Source organism: Histomonas meleagridis (assembly GCF_020186115.1).
Source record: "Histomonas meleagridis strain 2922-C6/04-10x chromosome Unknown contig_51, whole genome shotgun sequence".
In the NCBI taxonomy this organism is placed as follows: domain Eukaryota; phylum Parabasalia; order Tritrichomonadida; family Dientamoebidae; genus Histomonas; species Histomonas meleagridis.
The window spans coordinates 1,200,111-1,220,755 of record NW_027150894.1 but is presented as its reverse complement, the minus strand read 5'-3'; the positions used below and the strand labels follow the sequence as shown (position 1 = coordinate 1,220,755).

At 30.4% G+C, this 20,645-nt stretch overlaps 5 protein-coding genes across 5 annotated transcripts; 2 read left to right on the top strand and 3 right to left on the bottom strand.

Moving 5' to 3' along the window:
• Nucleotides 1–1,188: 1,188 nt before the first annotated feature.
• On the bottom strand, nucleotides 1,189–1,911 carry GO595_007269 (14-3-3 protein; the record flags this gene model as incomplete). The annotated part of the gene is made up of 1 exon (XM_067920714.1): nucleotides 1,189–1,911. One exon carries the CDS (start codon nucleotides 1,909–1,911, stop codon nucleotides 1,189–1,191), a length of 723 nt encoding a protein of 240 aa, XP_067772788.1.
• A 90-nt stretch (nucleotides 1,912–2,001) lies between these two features.
• On the top strand, nucleotides 2,002–3,717 carry GO595_007268 (PMS1-like protein; the record flags this gene model as incomplete). The annotated part of the gene is made up of 1 exon (XM_067920713.1): nucleotides 2,002–3,717. One exon carries the CDS (start codon nucleotides 2,002–2,004, stop codon nucleotides 3,715–3,717), a length of 1,716 nt encoding a protein of 571 aa, XP_067772787.1.
• A 5,399-nt stretch (nucleotides 3,718–9,116) lies between these two features.
• GO595_007267 (small GTP-binding protein) lies at nucleotides 9,117–9,716 on the bottom strand (the record flags this gene model as incomplete). Its single annotated transcript, XM_067920712.1, has 1 exon — nucleotides 9,117–9,716. The coding sequence occupies one exon, from the start codon at nucleotides 9,714–9,716 to the stop codon at nucleotides 9,117–9,119; it is 600 nt and encodes a 199-aa protein (XP_067772786.1).
• A 1,223-nt stretch (nucleotides 9,717–10,939) lies between these two features.
• GO595_007266 (Clan S, family S54, Rhomboid-like serine peptidase) lies at nucleotides 10,940–12,259 on the bottom strand (the record flags this gene model as incomplete). Its single annotated transcript, XM_067920711.1, has 1 exon — nucleotides 10,940–12,259. The coding sequence occupies one exon, from the start codon at nucleotides 12,257–12,259 to the stop codon at nucleotides 10,940–10,942; it is 1,320 nt and encodes a 439-aa protein (XP_067772785.1).
• Nucleotides 12,260–15,377: 3,118 nt separating this feature from the next.
• On the top strand, nucleotides 15,378–16,394 carry GO595_007265 (TLD family protein; the record flags this gene model as incomplete). Its single annotated transcript, XM_067920710.1, has 1 exon — nucleotides 15,378–16,394. One exon carries the CDS (start codon nucleotides 15,378–15,380, stop codon nucleotides 16,392–16,394), a length of 1,017 nt encoding a protein of 338 aa, XP_067772784.1.
• Between the last annotated feature and the right edge of the window lie 4,251 nt (nucleotides 16,395–20,645).

Sequence of the window (20,645 nt, the reverse complement as noted above, 5' to 3'; positions counted from 1 at the left end):
CTACAAGCGAAAAACATTATTATCCTCCATCGGAATACAATACTAACTCTTTACTTCTTGAAGAATGTTCTAAAGCAAATCCAAACAAGTCACAAAGAATTCTATTATATCGTATCTTCAAAGTATATTTTACTTTATTTCCAATTAAACACGAACTCAAAAACGACTTCATTGACTTCGTTTCTTCAAATATAAAAAATGTTTCAGATATTGAAGAAATTGGGGAAATCATGAATACATCAATTTCTCTTCCTCCAAACAAACAACTGGTTAATGCCGCATTAGAAAATGTACGTAATTCGTGTATTAATAACCAAGCAGTAGAGAAATCAATATTATATTTAACACACTGCACGAAAATCTTGGAAATCGGCGAAATCATCAATGTATTTTATGTTTTGTTTCGTTATTATGATCCGAATAATCATGATCCTCAAAAGACGCCACCAACAAATTTTATATTAATTACAGCGGGAAGTCTTTTTGAAGAAACCATTATAAGCCACGCATACGTGTCGTTTTTTATTGTTGCGATGCAGCATTTGATCGCTTATTTCTGGAATATCAAAGAAGCAAAAGAAAACCTTTTGATTCGATCGTTCCTTTTGGAGTGCTCCGTATCTTTGAATACGATTTCATCGTTCCCGGGGTGGTTCAAATTTTCAAAGGAAGTTTTGTTTCACTTCACTAAGGGATTTCAGTATCCAATCGAATTTGTTTTTAATGTCAATGGCTGGGACGAAAAATTGATCACGGAAATAATATCTGGAAAAATAGACTTAGATCCAAAAACTGCTCAATTCTTTCTGAAATCAGGAATGTCAAATGAAAGCTTTGACATTCCAGAAAAGAGATTAAGAATAAATCATAACTCACACGCTGGAGTCAAGAGTACAGATCAAATTCCTATGGTTAATATTAGGCAAAGGAAAGAAAGTTACCCTTTTAAAAAGGAAGAAAAAAAACAAAAGAAAGAAGAAAAACAATCATGCATGATAAGCTGAATTTCCAACTTATTTATTATAGATTTAAAATGTTTGTTTATTGATTTAAATTTTTATACAAATTTTTGTTAAGAAAAATGAGAATAGGGAAAACCGTTGGCGGCCGTTAACAGCGAACGTTTAAAATAGAGTACGTTAAATTAACGGTCGTGGAAAATGGTGATTGAAAAAATGGTGTAAATGTTTATTGGTTTTCTTCATTTGATTTGGTCCATAGTGAAATATTTTCACGAAGAAACTGAAGAATCGAAACTGCTTCGTTGATCTGAGCTTCACTATTTTGTTCAATTAAGATCGACGTTTCCTGTTCTGTTTTTGTTGCTAAATCAATAGCTTCTTGCCGCTTCTGAGCAACATCGTATAAGAATACAGAGTAATTTAAAACAACTCCAAGAAAAGATGGACTGTATTTCGGAAGTTCAGCCTGGGCGAGTTGGAAAGCTTTTTCATAGTTTTCTTGTGCCTTCTGTGATGATTCTTCTTTCTCCTCGCCTTCCTTAGCTTCAGATATGTAACGGTAATAATCTGCTTTTAATTTGTAATAAAAAACTTTGGCTTCAACATCTTTGGCTGATGGGAGAAGCTTATTGTCAACAATACTGATGAGCTCTTGACAATATTGTTCTAATTCTTGAATTATGTTCTGTTTAAAAATATTGAGCTGATTAACTCTCGCTTCCGAGCTTTGAGTTTCCTGAAAACCAATAATCTCTGTAAGGTTTTGTAAGCTGTTTCGAGAAATATTAATTGCTCGTTTATAAGAAACTGATAACAAGTTTCTTTCATCTGCAGTTAGCTCTGGATTAAGTTCTACAACATGTTTCATTAATTCAATCATATCTTTGTAACAACTTGTTTGATCTAAAATTTGAACCATATGAAGATCAGCATCTCTTTCTGATATCATTTGTTTTCTTGATTGAATTATCAAGCAAACATAGTCAATACCAGGCGGTTTTTTGCCGTTTAAGATTTTTCAAATGCTTCAATGAAAATTATGCAAAAAAATGATAGCCAATTGGTAAGGGCAACTGAAACAATTGCAAGCCCTTCCCATGTACTTAGAGAACTTATTGAAAATAGTCTTGACGCTCAAAGCAAAATTATTAATATACAGATTTCTGGAACAGGTTTAGAATTTATAACAGTATCAGATAATGGTCTTGGAATAGATAGGGAAAGTATGGATATTTTATGTTTGGAAGGTGCAACATCAAAAGAGTTTGGAAAAGATTATAATAGTGGAGGTCGTGGAAAAGCACTTGATGCTATTTCATCTTTATCTTATGTAACAATTGAAAGCAGTTCAAATGATGATGGATATGGATATCGTTTATCGTTTTCTGAAAGTGGTGAAAGAATTATTCAACCAATCTCACGCACAAGAGGCACAACAATTATTGTCCAATCTTTATTTTATAACTATCCTGTTAGAAGGAGATTTTGGCTTGAACACAAACAAAAACTATCTCAAGAAATACAAGAAGTTTCAATTCTTTTTGCAGTTTCATCAGATATCAGAATTTCATTAACATTAGACTCAAAGCCAATCTTGCAATTATCCAATAGAACGCGCTTTCAAAAAATTAAAGATGTATTAGGTCAATCGATATCAAACGGATTAATTGAAGGAAGTTCACCCTTACACTTATGGAATGATGATTCTTCAATTGATTATTATACTTCAACTCCTACAACACCGTCAAATGGAAAAGTCAATATTTTTGTAAATGGACGTCCATGTGTAAATTTGCCCATTATCAAAGCATTGAAACAAGAATTTCGTCTTTGTGCAGGTCCTAAGAATCCCTCTATTTTTCTTTTCATTAATGCAGATCGATCATTATATGACTTTACACCAGATTCGCCGTTAATAGGCGTCACTTTTTCAAATGAAATGATTCTCCAAAAGTGCCTTTGTGAAATTTTTCGTAATGTATGGAAATCAACATCTGAAACTTTAACGTTCAAAGACCTAAAAAGCAAACCCATTGAAACCATACCAAAACCGCCAACTCCTCTGAAATCCACTTCACAAAACATATCAGGAGCTACAACCACAACAAACATTACTACTGAACAAATTTGTTCACAATTTCTACAAATGCGTGATTATTCCCCAGCTGGATATCCTCCTACACCTGAAATTAATACCACTGCATTTCGAGATATGGAAATTATTGGGCAATGGAATAAATCATTTATCATAACCAAAATCGGAAATGATATTTTTGCCATTGATCAACATGCAGCTAATGAAGCAGCTAATTTTGAGAAACTTCGCAAACAAAAGACAAATGATCGACAAGTTTTACTTGAGCCTATTTTTGTTCCACTTACACCAGATGACTTAGAGAATGCGTTCACGCATCAAAAACAATGTAATCAATTTGGATTTGATTATAATATTTTGGATAATGGAATCGAAGTGAAATCGGTTCCAATGGATAAAAATGTCGTAAATGGAATTGAGGACTTACAAGAACTAATTGGACTTATAAATGACGTTCCTTATTCAACGCCAATGACATTTAATGCAAGGTCACAACTCGCTTACCACGCATGCCACTCATCAGTAAGAGTTGGCGACGCTTTGTCTCATAGGCAAATGAGAAAGTTGTTGGAAAAAATGGCAAGCAGCGATTACCCATGGAATTGTCCGCATGGAAGACCAACTTGGTGTTTGATATATAGCTTGAGCGAAAGAGAATAAGAATTAAAAATTGTTATAAACTATTTTTAAATAGATTTGAATCATATTTTGCATATTGGAATTTCAAAAAAATTTATTTTGAGGTTTAGTACTAAATTATTTTTTTCTTGGTAATGAAAATGATATCATTTGTTCTCTTTAAAGCTTATCCATTGTTCACATTGTTATTGAAGGTTTTAAACTATAATGATTCAAATGCTCCATTTTATGTTGTTGTTGTTGAATGTCCTATATCTTTGCCAACTCTCTACGAGGCTAGATAAAACAAAAAACCTAATTTCGAAATATTTCAGTACATGGTAGATGATCGGTGTCACCCAAATATGGCAACAAACTTAGTTTAAACTGAACAATAAGATCTTGGAAATTTGCTTTACATGAATTCAATTAGAAAGTAGCACTTTTGTACTTCTAAGGAATTGTGATATGAAAAATAGACATAAGTGTTGTGTCAAATAATTTAAATAATTTCCAAATATTATTTTGAAATCAAAAATTATTAAAATAAATTTTATCTTTAGCATTAATATCAATTCCTTCTTGTTCATGAAGTAATTTAACTATTTCTTTATAACCATATTCAGATGCAAACATAAGTGCTGTATTAAATAATTTAAATAATTTCCAAATATTATTTTAAAATATTAAATTATTAAGATAAATTTTAAACAAAACAAATAAATATTTTTGGCATTAATATCAATTCCTTCTTGTTCAATAAGTAATTTAACGATTTCTGTATGACCTTCATAAGATGCATTCATAAGTGCTGTATCAAATAATATAAATAATTTCCAAATATTATTTTGAAATATTCAATAATTAAAATAAATTTCAAATAAAACAAATAAATATCTTTAGAATAAATATCAATTCCTTTTTGCTTTAAAATGTATGTAACAAGTTCAATATTTCCTGATAATGAAGCAAAAACTAAAATATTTCCTGGAAGTTGATTATTTTTATGGAAATATTTTACAAGAAAAATATTTCCAATTTTTGCTGCTTTATTAATGATATTTTTATTAATTTTCATTCCTTCTTTTTCTAAATATGTAAAAATTTCATAATTAAAATATGAAACACATTTTTCTCCTAATTCTTTTAATTTGTTAATATCTTCAATTTTATTTTCATAAAGATATTTAAAGATATCATTTCGATGAAATTCAATTGCTGTTTTATATGCACCTTCAAATGATGAATGATTTTGTTCACATAAATGAATAATTTCTTCATTTCCACCTGCAACTGCATATTTACCTGTATTATTTACTTTTGCATTATTCATAAGTAAATATTTAAAACTTTTAATTAATCCAAAAAATGCTGCATAATCAATTAATGTAACATTTTCTTCATTAATGAATGAACATTTTTCTTTATTAACAAAATCACATCTTTCATAAATCGATGGTACAATTTTTTGACTAAAATCAAAATTATTTTGTGATGATATTTCTTGAAGTTTTTCGATTTCATCATTTCGAATTATTTTCGCAATTTCATTTGGATTATGTCCTTCTCTAATTAGTTTCTTATGTAATTCCCAATCATTCTTTGAAAGTTCTTCATAATTTACAAAATCATGTTCCCTTAAAATTACTAATTTATCTTTAGACATATAATGCGCAAAATAAGCGCTTTGGTTGTTTTTTACAATGATTGGTTCAAGAAAATTATGTTCAATCATAGCTTCAAGTAGATAAGATGATTCATTTGTATAATTATTGATAAGAAATCGACCAAATATATCAAATATATTGGATTTGATTTTATTACTCTCTTCAAATGTTCTTATTTCTTTTATAATATTCAAAAATAAATTTACTTTATTATTTTTAATTACAAATTAATTACAATTAATTAGAAATTTTATTAATATCATATTCTGAAAAAGAAAAAGAATCAAAGATTTATGAATAATAAATAAAACATTATAATATATTTAAACCCACATATCTGTTGAAAGAATAATAATAAAATAATATTGGAGGGGAAAAAAGGGTGTACACCTTTTAGTATAAGGATATTTTTAATAAACTCAATGCAGATTTCCAACGATAGAATCAAATGAATGAAAAATCATCGGATTTATATTCAAAAACTGAAACAATAAACTGGGGAAGTTAAACCACAAATTCAAACATATAACTAAAGATTTAAAAACACAAAAACTATTTTAAAATATATACTAAAAAATTAAACAAAATAGACAAAAATGCAAAAAATGATTAAGTGAATCACAGATGTTTGAAATAAAGAGATAAATGAGATAGTAATGATTAAATGAGATATGAAACTATATGTGTATATTGAAAGCCTAAATGTGATTGATAAAATGATTGAATTTCTATATGAATAAATTTGGTGTACTAAATCACAAATGGGAGAGACCAAATGATTTAATAAGCTGCACTAGAAGTTGAAATTAAAAACGAAAATGTCTAAAAAGTCTATAAAAGGGGTAAAGAGAACAGGTGTTGTTTCTTCAATATTTGTTGGTCAGAACAATTTTTTTATATCACATTTCCAAAAACCCCGGGGAATTCCCCTTTTTTTTACACAATTTTTTTGCTACTAAAATTGACAAGGTTTGTCTGTAGCAAAAAACGAATCCCCAAATGAAAATATCTTACTTTATAAATGAAATAAAATAATAAAAGTGGGCTTATTATTATCACCAATTAATTGTTTTAAGCATATATTCTTATTGATTTATATATAAACATTTTTTCTCTAATTGTCCTACAAACGAGTGAAAATGTGAAATTTTAGAAAATTTACTCTAAAAAGGTCTGAAAATTTCGAAAATTTACCGTCCCGAGTGAATGTTTTGTTTTTACTATAGCTCGGGATTAGTGTACATGAAAATGTTTCGCGTATCTATCGTTTTCCAAAATTTTTGTAGCGCTTAAAAAGAAAAAACATAACGATGTTTGCATATTATCTGTATATTGATTTTCTGGGATTCGTAAAAAATCAGTTTGTTCATCAAGTTTTTCCTTATCAAGATGAGTTGATTGAAATCCAAACTTTGATTGAGATCAAAATTTAAATTATTTACAAAACATTACTTTATTTATATAAAAACAATTTTCATTCTAAAGCAGCCGGTTTTTTCACTCCGTCGCATCTCCAATTTTTCATATAAATCATAAACAAAAACGCAAAAATTAAAGAAATCACAACAGATAACGTATGAATTATTATTTTTCTTATGAACAGTTTCTTATCGAAGTCATCTATATATCCCGTTTCTACACATCCAATCTCCATGTCACTTTTCTCCGTAAATTTGGAGTCGCACTTTTTCTCAAACTGTGAATTTTGTACAACGATAAGGTTGTTTTCATGTGATATTTCATAAATTTTCTTGCTGCTAAAACAGCAGTTTCTAACAACAAGAGGATATCCACTTGTAACTGTAAGCGTATATGTTGCGGACATACCACAATAAGCAAAAGCGCAATCAGTCATGTTGGAGCGTATATTATTAGTCTCAAACAGAAGGACAGCAGCAGTTGGCTTAATATTTGTATGATGTGAACATCTGTAGAATAAAGTGTTCTGACAAAGAAAGCTACTCAAGCTATAGACAACCATACACCCATTATGAACGCGTGCACTTGATTGATTAAAGATACAATTATTGATATAAAAATTGGATAAATGAACCTCGCCACAACCAACGCATTCGGAAGCATATGGTTGAGTGAAGTTGTTGAAATTGAATATTGTGTATGAATCTTTTGTGGAAGAATCTTGAAAAACGCCAAAATAAACGGCTTTCGTATCGTAAAATGAGGTAAAATTAACGGTCATCTTTTGATTAAAAGTGGCACAATGAGTGATGCATCCTGCTTCATTCCCTGAAACATTAATGAAACAACAATGTTGAAGTCCAATGCTATTGGCTGAATAAATAGCTCCCCCATTATAACCTCTTATGTCTTGAAATTTGGTATTTCGGATTATTGCATCACCAAGACAAGAAAGTGCAGCACCATTGGTCGAAGTAGATATGATTTTATAAAATGTGCATTTTTCAACCTCAATGGTTGTGAACCAATTCATGAATTGCCGAGATAAAATTTGATATGATAGTATTTGAGATTCTGTGGTTATTACACGACTTAAAAAGGAAGAGAATGTTGAGGAGTAGAAAGAAGCTTTGGAGCATGCTTGATTTGTTGAATAAAAAAATGTGGAAAAAAAGTTAACACATCGAAGATTATGAAATTTAAGGTTATGTGTAACTTTGGATTGTGGTAGAGAAGTAAATGGATAATTATTCAAAGATGACAGAGATAATGATATAAGAGTAAGATTCATTTGTTTCTTTTGGAAACTAATTTTGATAAGTTTATTTATACCACCCCAAGTTTGTAACGAAGCACACTCCAAAAACAATAGAGAAAATCATAAAACAACATAAGCACAAATAAATTTATATCCACATATTTAATCAGTGTAATTTTAAGAAAAAATTGCAAATTTCCAGAACTTACAAATTATATTATCCATATGTTTTCTCCAAGCTGATGATTTTAATTTTGATGTCAATGATATTTTATGGTTAATTATATTGATGAAGAATTTGCATATAGCATAGAAGATAAAGATTAAATACAAAACATTACCAAAAAATGAAAATTTAACAATGTCTATCAATTGAAACGGCAGTTCAAAATGAAGTTGTTTAGAAGAAATAAAGATAAAAAACAAGATATAGAAACAATAGAGACAAAACCAAAAAGAGCAGTTCTTATTGGATTTGGTGCAACAGGAAAAACAACACTTTTTGAATTATTATGTGATAAATTTTCCGGAGAAAACAAATCAAACTATTTCATTTTTGGCAATCAAAATACTATAGTTGATACTCCAGGAGGTGAAAGCTATGCCTCCTTAATTCCAATGTATACCCGTGATGCTGATTTAATTATTTGTGTGGTCAGCCCTGATGACAATCAACACATTAATTCTTTAAAATTCTTAGTTGATATTCAAAAAAGTTATTCAGTGAAATCATCTCAAATTATTATTCTTATGAATAAGTGTGATATAAAAGAAAAACTTTATTTTACATTAGATGACTTGAAGAAACAATGTAGTGAACTTTTAAGTGGTTTTGACTATAAAATATTTGAAGTATCTGCTCTTTCAAATACCAATATTGAACCCTTATTAGAAGAACTTCATCAAATTTTTAAATAAAGTTCTTTTAAAATCTTTCTCTTAAAAAACATAAAAGAATGTTGTTGAGATATAATATTAACTAAAATCCTTCACGATGGGAAATCAATTTTATTTTTATGTTGGGCACCCCGTGGTAAAATTCTCAAAAATATTTAATGGTTTACATTTATTCAAAAAAATTGAAAATTTTTTCCTTTTCAGTTGCAGCATGATTTTTTGGTGTTAATGGGTTGTGTTATATCCTGGGTAGATGTCTTTTCGACTGTCTTTGTGAAATCATATGCAAGTTTAGCAACTTGAATAAATGCATTTTCAACATTCTCTCCAGAAAACGCAGAAACATAGAAAATGGAATTGAACTGATCTGAGAAACGTTCTTCAATTTCTTCTCTTGTCATAACCGCAGAATCTTCAAGATCAATTTTGTTTACCGCAAGAATTGCAGGTGGTACTTTTTCGCATGAATTGTTTAATAGATCCATCCATATTTTTAGGGATTCGAATGATTCCAGGTCGGTAATTGATGCTGTTACAAATGCAGCAGAAGCAGATCGAACGTAAAGAGGTGTAAGTGATTGAAACTGTTCTTGCCCTGATGTATCCCAAAGGTATAAATCCATTTCTGACTTTTCTATCTTGATTGTTTTTCGCTGATGATTAGCACCAATTGTTGGATTTATCAAGTTGGAAAACACACCAGTAGACCAACGTACAGCAAGAGAAGTTTTTCCTACGCCGGAATTCCCGAGGAGTACGACTTTGCAATTAAGCTTGGTGTTTTCGCCTGGACTGTCCATTTCTGAACTTTTTCGGTTAGGGTTTTCAATGAACGGCGCGATAAATATGGTTTTGGGGCACCCCGCTTACTGTTCAACACCTTTCAAAAAAACTTTATCTAAATCAGGCAAACATGTTATATAAAAAATTTCGAATTGAATACTCAAAAAATAAAAATAAAATCTCGAATAACAAAATTAAATCTGCAATAAAAGTAAAATGTATTTTATGAATAATTATCAAAATGGTGGACAATTTTTAAATATAATAAATATATCTTTAACTTCTTGATGAATTTATAAAATGTCTCAACAAACATTTGTATACACCATAATATAGAATTTTTTTAAAAATATTTTACTCAATTTAAATTAATTTAGGAATGCAATATCAATAGTTATATTGATAAATTATTCTCACAAGTTTTCATTTTCAATTCTTGCTTATGAATAATATTTTTTTTTAAGGAAAAATTAAACTAACACATTAACAAGATTATGAATGCATAATGCGTTTTCATCTCAATTTCGTATATTGCTAATGAGTGTGTAACTGATAGCGTACTTGTTAACGTATAAGAAAATGATTTTGTTATCACATCAGAGAATGTATTCCATTGTGAAAATGTATTCGAATTGAAAAATGAGTGGGTTGGTATTGGGTTGCTTATTCCAGTTATGGATTGAATCATTACAAATAAATTTTGTGTCTGCAAATGTAAGATATGTTATTGCTGTACTAACATCATAAATAAAATGCACTTACACTAATAGTTGGCTCTGTATTTCTATAAAAATTGATATATATTTCAGATGTTGTAACAACTTCCAAATGCTGGATTTCCAATGAATTTAATTCAAAATTTTTGAGTGACGATCTGCATAACATGTTATTGAAATAAGCAAAATCAGATGCTTCATTTATTTAAGATTTCACATTTAAAATCAAAAGATATCTTTTGATTAGCACTATTCATACTTGAAATGGGTGTGAGCATAATGACTTAAACTCATTGTGATGCCACTATTTTCAAAATATCAGTAAACCTCAAATCCCATTTTTGATTATGTTGCTGTTGTCTGTTATACCTTATGCAGTTCAACATATTATAGATTTGCAATTACATCAGTTACAGCTCCAAACGATAAATATTTGATCGTTTCCCAATGAATTCCATTCAAAAAGTCAAAACAATAGTTTACAAACAGTTCTATTTATTCATTTTACATTTACATCACCTGATTCAGTCGATTTGATGGCACCAACCAGTGATATTTACACAGTTCAAAAGGTAGCAGTTTCTACACCAGTTGTCATCGACCATATTTCTGAAGAATAAAACTAATGTAACCATATAAAGAACAGACATCACCGGAAATGCCAAAAATGCGACAGCTCCATGGCAAAACCTTTGACATTTGCCGAAGTTTAAGTTGGGTAACATCATTAAAGCGAACAAAAATCCCATTACAAATCCTCCGACATGAGAAAAGTTATCAACGTAAGGTGTAATGCCAACAGCTAAGAGTATTATGATCGCTAAGATCATTCCAATGAGGGTCAAGACGGGCCTCTTAGTAGTTTTCCAAGATGCAATTAAATCTCCAAGTAACATGCCAACATATCCTAACATTGTACCTGTGGCTCCACATGAAACAGCAGATGAAACAAAGAGACATGAAGCAATATAGCCATAAGTACCAGAAATGAAAAATAGAATAAACGCTTTCCAAAATCCTGCGTCGCGTTCAATCTTACGTGTGAAAATAACAAGAATAACAGTGATAACAAAGGAAATTATACCATTTTGTACGAAAATAGCTGTGATAATTCGCCAAATGTCTCCTCCGATTACAAGTGGACCATACTTAGCACCCATTTGAATCATAGTACTTTCATCAGGACCAAACATAGGGTTGACTGACATGGATTTAAATCCACCACTTTGAAGAATTTCACATACAAATACTAAAAGCATAATAAGAGTTGTTCCAACGGTCCAGATAAGTGGTGTAGGTGCTTGGATGTGAATAAGTGTCGTTGGTTGAATGCCTCTTGTTGAGGAATTTGCTGAATGAACAGATCTTGATCGATTTTGACGGCTGCCATTAACTGATTGAGGGCGTATAGCACGAGAATTTCCTTGGCGATTGGGGTTTTGGCCCGAAACTGTTGTGCTTCTAACTCTTGGGTTTTGATGAGAATTTGGTGCAGCAAATGTAGTGCTTCTACTTCGTGAAGGGTTGCCTCCTCCTGATCTATTGCTATTTGCGTGTGTCTTTGGTGTATTTCTGAATGAAGACCTTTGTCTATTAGAATTTGGTTTTGAACCAGCATTAGTAAAGCGAACCGAAATTCCACTTGCAGCAGGTGTTGCTACGTTTTCATCCCACCAATTTGCGTTGTCGTTATCGTCTGATTGTTCAAATGGTGGTGGAGCGAAAGAAACAGTTCCGTGATTAGGTCTATTGTTTTTTGTTGATGATGAACTTGAGTTTGAACTTGAACTTGAGCTTGAACTTTCGCTTCCAGAGGAGTCGTAGCTATCTTCTTGATCAATCATATTTTTGTGACTCAAGTTTTTCTGAGAATTATATATTCTTTGAATACACCGGAATTCAAATCCAGTTTTTTAAAAGAAAGACCGCTCGTTTTTCAATGGATAAAAGGTCTAAAAAGGCTTGCATGGAAAAGTGACGCCACCAATAAATTGGCAAGCTCAGACTATCGGAAAAAATTTGAGTTTTTGTGAAATATAAAGAAGAACTTCATGAAACTGTTTTAAAGAGATGAACTTTATGATTATATAGATTTAATGAAAACTTTTGTAAAAAAATGATCATTATTTTTTAAAGGAGAGGATTACAAGGTAAGTTTATTGCTAAAATGTACACAAACATAAAACACAACAAAAAACATGAAAATACCAAACAGTGGTGAAAATAAAAAAATAAATATCGCAATAACAATTATAATCGAAAATAAAACACGCTCAAGTTTCATCATCTGTGTCGATCCTTTTCTTGATATTGGCGTTACTTGACTACTTTTTTGCGTTTTTTTCTTTTCAATTGCTTCTTTTTTCTTTTTCTTGTGAGCCATATTTTTATGTTTTCTTTTGGTTTGAATGGGTGTTGGAGAAGAACTTGATGTTGATGATGAATATTGTCTATAATCATTCATCATATTCATTTTTCTTGAAAATTTAAGGTTATTTGTGCTCACTTTCCTTGTGCCCTTTGTTGTCTGGTCAATTGAAAAAGGATCTTCCCAGAGTGACCTCATTCCAATTATGCACGTTTATCAATTCATAGGGTACCCTAAACGCAAAAAGTCAACCATCGGCATGGGTGCCCTATCGTCATTGCCACTTTTGATAATTGGTTCTTTCAATTGAGGCCCCAAATAAATATTTGAAAGGATTACGAAAAATTTATTTAGCGAAGACAAAACCACACATTAACTTTCTCAAAATGAATCATCGTAAGTAAAAAATGAAATCAAAAACGGAAACACTTTTGTTGGTTGTGAAATGTTTACTATAATAACTATTTCGGAATCAGTTTATAATAAATCATACTTTAAATTTATATAAGGTGTTTCAATTTTGTGTAAGAATTCAATCTAATTTTCAGCAAAACATAGGAGCTGTTGTATACGGTTTTCATTTAGTTCTGTTTTATTTTTTAAGTTGTTTAAGAAAACTTATGATGATCATCAATATTTAACATTCCGTTTAAATAGTTTAAGACGAGATTTACCTCTTTGAAAAAGTTTATTTTTTTATTCAACTGTTGATTACGAAATCTATAGAATAAAAAAAGGCAATGAAATAAGGTTTTTGATAGTTATCTGATAGCTTGACAATTCAAATTTTTGCTTCCAATTTTAAGTCAAAACAGATAGAAACTTCTTGGGCAAAACCCAATAATTTATCATAGCCCAAAAAATGATTTTCCATTATTTAAGGAATTACTTAATATTATTAATTATGTTTTCTTTAATATGTTCTACAAAATTAGTAAATGCAAAAGAATTGTATCCAAAAATAGAAACAATTGATCATGGATACTGGAAACAAATAAGGATATGTTTGCCGCCTTTTAACTGGGCGATTCCAAATGGTATCAAGGAAAATCAGCTTTCACAATTTTGGATTCAACCAGAAAACATGAGACATTTTTTAGACACCAATGTTTCTGATCATTGTGGTGTTGTACGTGTCGTACATAATGGAAGCGTCAAATTGCCATTACCTTCATATGAAAATGTTACTCATTACATAAATGATAAAGGCCCACCACAGCAAACCGATTCGCCAAACTACAAGACAATGGTTATATTAACAGGTCATTGGGGCTATTTCTTCCAACATTTTTTCGATAACATTGGAACGCATTTTGGATTATTTACCTTTGCGTTTCCGGACATTAACTTTAACGAAGTAACGGCAGTTGTCGAATTATCATCTCGCTATCCAAATGTACCAAAGTTATGGGATCGATTTGGGTTCAAAGAAGTTTTATCTGCGAAACGAACATACACTGCCGAAACATTAATATATATTGAAATATGTCCGCGTGTACATCCGATGTTTTTTGATAAACTTCGGGAACATTTAAAGCTCGAGTTATCCACGCCGGAAGTAATAATTTTTCTCTGTCGAAAGCCATCGAATTCGTATTATCATCAACGATTTATACAAAATCAAGAAGATGTAATTTCGACATTAAAATCTCTATACGGAGAGAATTTGGTTATTTATGATCACTCACAACATACTCTCGAAGAAACAATAAAACTTTTCGGGAAAGCAAAAGCAATTATTGGCGTTCATGGAGGTGCTTTTTATAATCAATTCTTCTCTCCGAAGGACACAACAATTGTGGAAATAATGCCAATCAAAAGTGACGGCCTTTATCCTGATCAATTATATAAGGAAAAAGTTCCCTCTTTCGCACACATGGCGATGTGGTCGAATTCAATTTTGATTGGACAAAAATTCTGGAGGTTCTATCAAATAGCAAATTCAATGAGTTTCAGTGTTGACATCGATAATTTCAAGCAATTTTTAATTGACATCCCAGAATTGAATGACTTCCTCACACAACAGTATAGAAAAGTTCAAATTGAAACAAAAGGCGATACCGACGGTTACGATATTGAAAATTTGAATGACGATATGGAAATTGAAAGTCTCCAAATCGGTTTTGAAGCCGAAAACCCAACACACGGTTATGATATTGAAAATACAAAAATGAATGAAAATGAAAGCGAAAAACAAAATTTGAAAACTTTGAAAGGAAATGTCCTCGTTTTGATTTGCATGTTTTCTTCGGCTATATTAGTTTTGTATATTGAATTTTTGAAAAGCCGAAATCATAACTTGTTCAGAAAGACAACTGATATAAAACACATAGTTTGATACAATAAAAATAAAATTTCATTATATTTTTGATGTAAAAATTTGAAATTAATGAAATTTCATCAAAAACAATTTCTCGATCACATTTAGTCAAAAATTATTTTGTTTCAATTTACACGCTTTTTGATACAACCTTTGCTAAATGTATAAATACTTTGCATAACTTTGGTGTGTACAACCATTTTACTCAAAAGTTTTGAGTCAAAAGAATTAAAATTTTGGTAAATGAGGTGAACGTTTAGACAGAAAAGAGAAAATGGACAAAGAAAACAACCCCAACAATCCACATGATTTTGCGGAAGAAGAAGAGGAAGCATCTGTGGTTGGTGTTGTCACACTTAATGATCAAGATTGTCCAGCAAGGATTTATCTTAGAAATCAACACATTTTCATTGAACTTGATCAAGGCTTTATCAGCGAAAGCTTTGCGTGGCTTAAGGACCACAAAACGATTGACATTGATATGACAGGATTATTAGACACTCAAATAATTCCACATCCAAGCATAAGCGATGATGTTCCTTTTGAAGACTTTTCTCCAGCTACCATAGTTTTGGCTTATCTTGATGATTTATTTGACAACTATTCTCTAACCACACTTAACTTTTCAGCATTAAATTATGAGTTAAAAGAATTCAAAGACGTAATTGAAAAAACCTCAGATGAACTTAAGAAAAGAGTTATGTTTGATCCTCCAAAAGTTAAAGTCAACAATCCACGACCGAAAGTAAATGAAAAATTCCAATTAGTCAATGGTACATCTCAAATCCTTACTATGGAAGAAATCAATACTCTTCGTCTTGCGTTACCAACTAGAGTCCGAAGGCACCAATGGGAACTTATTTACAACACTTCTGTTGATGGCTTTTCTATAAATTCTCTTTCCATTGCATCAAGTAAACTGATGCCACTTTTGATCGTCATAAATACAACAGACAGAATTCGTATCGGCGCATATTTATCATGCGGGCTGAAGCCAACGAAAGGGTTTTCTGGAACAGGAGAAACATTTGTCTTCAACTTTAAGCCATTTATCCAAATATATCGGTGGAGTAAGGCAAATCAATACTTTGTATCAATCACAAAAGAAGAATTAATTATAGGTGGAGGTAATGCAAAAGCAGCTATTTACTTAACAAATGGGTTAAGAGACGGCTTTTCGGATCAATGCGAGACTTTTAATTCTCCAATGCTTACGAACAGAAATAAATTCCAAGTTGGCGCTATAGAGGTATGGTATATAAGAAGTATGTTTGCGAATCGAACAACGTAATTTAATACAAACTTATATTAAATAAATTAGTTTTCATTTTTTTTAAATGATGTTGAATAATAACCGCCGATTTTCTCTGAAAATAATTTACAATTTCGACCGTTAAATTTCATAAAAATGAAATCAAGTTCGTCAAATATACAAAAATTTCTTCAATCACAAATTTCACCATGTGTTCTATGTTTTGCCTCACCAGTTATTCTTGAAAAGTTTCCTGATTATCATATTCGTCTTCTTTCAATTTGGAATAAAGTTACATCTGATTCAAATTTCCCTGTTCGTTTATTATTTTATGATCAGCTACCAGATCTAAATAAAGTTAAGCAAAACATGTCTGATTATTATTCACTCAATCCAAAATCTCAACCATATGATTTTTTCAAAATCAATCCACGTAATGCCAAACTAAATGTCCGTCCACTTCTACGTCTTACCAAGCAACTTATTAGTCTTGATTACATGACACCATATTCCTTTTTTGATATTCCCATCTCTCTTCTTGCGTTAGTTTTAGACAATGAGAAGCATGTTATCAACACGACGCATCTTCCCAACTGGATGAAGCCATATCTTCCTCATGTCAAATCCAATCTTTTAAAATTCCAAATCAGCGATGAAGAACTTGAAGAAAAACTCAACAATTACCATTCCAACATTTTATTCAAGCGCTACCAAACAATTCTCAGTGAAAACGAATCCAATTACCAACAGCATTGGGTTGGCTGGCGACAAAATCTCCAAGAATTAATCGGAAACAAGAGCGAATCCGACGTTGATCTCATCACGTTAAAGTTTTATGCTGATATTCATTTAGCACAGTGTCATTTTAGCTTAGCGCATTCATATTATCATCAACTTATTCTCAATTTAAATCCGACGAAACGCATTTTTCTTACGCAAGCGCATTATTACATTGCCATTAATGATATTATTCATTCCAAAGTCACTCAACAAACAATAGAACATTTAAATACAGCATCGGAATACTCAACGACGTCATTAAGTCGAACGAAATGTTATCTTTTAAACTTTTGGGCGCGAACATTTATAACGAATGCGAATGTTGCTCCAATTATTAAAATCATTACATTGTATAAGAACTCATTAACATTAAAACTAATTAAACCATTTTGTTATGAGTTCATAGCAATGTCATTAAATAGTAATAATAATCGGAAAAAAGCGCTGATGTATGGAATCGCCGCAACTTATTTCGACGACATTAAATTTAACGATGAATTTGCATTAAAATGTTTTTGGTTCTCTTATAATTTAATTTGTTCGTATTCAAGTTGGAATTTAATCATTACGAATTTGTTGATGAAGATATTGTCGTTTAAGAATTTGCCGAAAGATGTCGAATTTAATCAATGTTTGGGTAAGTTAATGGAATCGAAACAAATTTATTATATCGACGAATTATTAAATTACTTAAAACGTTATCCATCAAATGATTATTTCATTTGTGGCTTTATGAAAAGTAATCTCGATATATCGTTAAATAATGGATCAATGATGTTCCCTCCTCCAAGTTTAAGAAACGCAAATTGGTTATTAATATGTGAAAAATTATTCGGCTCTTTTACAAAAGGAAAATTCTTTACGTTTAAAAATTTCGGTAAAATTGAATGCGGTGTCGGAGAGACCGTTTACTTGAAGGTAAGTTTATCGTCTGCGGTTTCGGGGTACCCTATTAATGATATAAAACTTTTAACAAGTGGAATCAAAAATGTTCAATTATCTTCTTATACGATAAACAAGAAATCTGTAAAGGATATAATAGAACTGTCATTTACACCACTTGAAACAGGAGTTTTGACGATTTATGGAATTTCATTTTCATTTGCTGGCCTAATTAATTTAAAGTCATTATTCACAGAAAACACATTAAAATATAATGTTCAAGACCAAGCACCTCAAATCAATATTCAATCCGAACCTATTAGTACGTCATTATTTGTCGGTGAAACACTTCTTTTAAATGTTAAAATTATTAATGGAGAAATTCCACTACAACATTTAGCTGTTTTAATACAATCACAAATTAATGTTATTCTTTATGATCCACAATTTGAAGAAATTTGTGGGCAAACATTTTTACCTAATCTTAAATCGAATGAAGAAATAGAGCTTAAGTTTGCAATCCATGCCGACAAAGAAGGAAAATTTAACCTGACACTTTTGTTTCCTTTCTGGACATCAAATTCGCATCAACCGTTGTACAAATTTCTATCGTACGATTTTAACGTCTCCCGATTCGAGATGCAAAATCACGTCATAACTCGAACCTCGTATGAGCTTTCATGCCCGGATGGGTGTAAACCGATAGGCATTTATTCGCCTGATTATAATGCATCGATGTTTGTCCAAAATGTTTTTAATGATAAATTGTATGTTGAATTTGTAACAAGAAAACATGAAAGAGAGGTATTGAAACTCCCTGAATATGTTGAGGTGTTTCGAAGTAAGTCGAAACTTAGCTTTTGGTTTAAGACTGAATGTGGTTATGTTGAATATCCAATGGATAATTTTAATCAATGCGTTTTTTGTTTGTATGAATATGTCGGAAAGGATATGTTTGTGTTAACTGTGCGAAATATTTCGAATTATGTGCTTACTGACATGAAAGTTACTCTGATGTCGCCTTTGGAAGATTTGTGTTTTGTGGTGAGCGGAGTCGCAATGAAAATTGTAGAAAGACTTGAGCCGGGAAATGAGTTCAAAATTAAGTTTAACTTCGTGCAATTCGTTCCTGGAATGTTCCCAAGTTTACTCGTCGCTTGTGATCAGTTCGCTTTCAATGAGAATATAAAACTGGTAAAAAATGCGGATGTATATTAAATTAAAATTGTTGTTATTAAGAATCTAAATTTTTTTTTGTTTAAAAATTCGTTACGCTAAAAAATTTGTTTAAAACAGAATGAAATTTATAAAACAAATTTTCATTGTTTTTATATAAATAATATACAAAAAGAAAAAAATATTTTATCCGATGATTGAATTTTATCGTTCACTTTTTTTACAGTTATTAGAGTGATTTATAATCAATTTAGGTTGCTTATTTCAATATAAAATTTGTAATTCTATTCATTTATGTTTTTATTCTATTTGATTCTAATTTAAGAAATTCAAAACCAATTTAGAATAATATTTTTTAAATTAAATTTGTTGAGACATGTCTTCAAATGTTGTTTTTATATTTTTGAATTTATAAAATAAATCATTTTTTTTAAGAAAAACTTGAATTAATTCTTCTTCAAATAAAAAAGAAGACAAAAATTAATATTACAATTATAGTACTTATATCCTTGTTTTCGCATTCTTTACAAATTTTTAATAACGATACTTTAACTATAACAAATTCGAGTGAATTTACAACCACATATCAAAGTATCACAAAACATGTTATCATTTCAAGTAAAATAACAGAAATTCCACCAAAAGCTTTTTATATGTGGAAATCATTGATTACAGCTGTGATTAATGATACAGTTACTATAATTGGAGAAAAGGCATTTGAAAATTGTTCTAGTTTAGAATATGTTTCATTTGGTAAAGGGATAACAAATATCAGTGATTATGCATTTGGATATTGCACCGCATTAAAAAATATAACATTGAAAAGTCCCCTTACAAAAATTGGTCAAAATGTATTCTGTCTTTGTGATAGTCTTGAAACTGTATTTTTCTCTGATGGTGTTAAAACAATTGGATCACTTATGTTTCAGAAATGTTATAATCTTAAAAATGTCACAATTCCAAGATCAGTTACTTCAATATCAAATAATCCATTTCTTCACTGTTCTAGTCTTCAAATTATAAAAATTCCATCAGAAAATTCACATTATTCTAATTATGAAAATGATGGAGTTTTATACAATAAGAAAGTTACGAAACTTATTAGTTATCCACCAGGAAATAGATTGGAAACATTTAAAATTCCAGATTCAGTGACTTCAATTGAAAATAATGCATTTAATTCATGTACTAATTTATCATCAATTTCATTTGGAAACAGAGTAAGTATAATTAAAGATTCTTCATTTATAAGTTGTGCATTTACAAGTATAGTGATTCCAAACTCTGTTAAACTTATTCAATCATCAGGATTTCGTTATTGTGAACATTTAGAAACAGTTTTCATTGGAAAAAATGTGACATATATTGGAGCTAACACATTTGGGCATTGTACTTCACTTAAATGTGTGTATTTTTATGGAAAAACCTCTCCAACAATTGATATTAATAGTT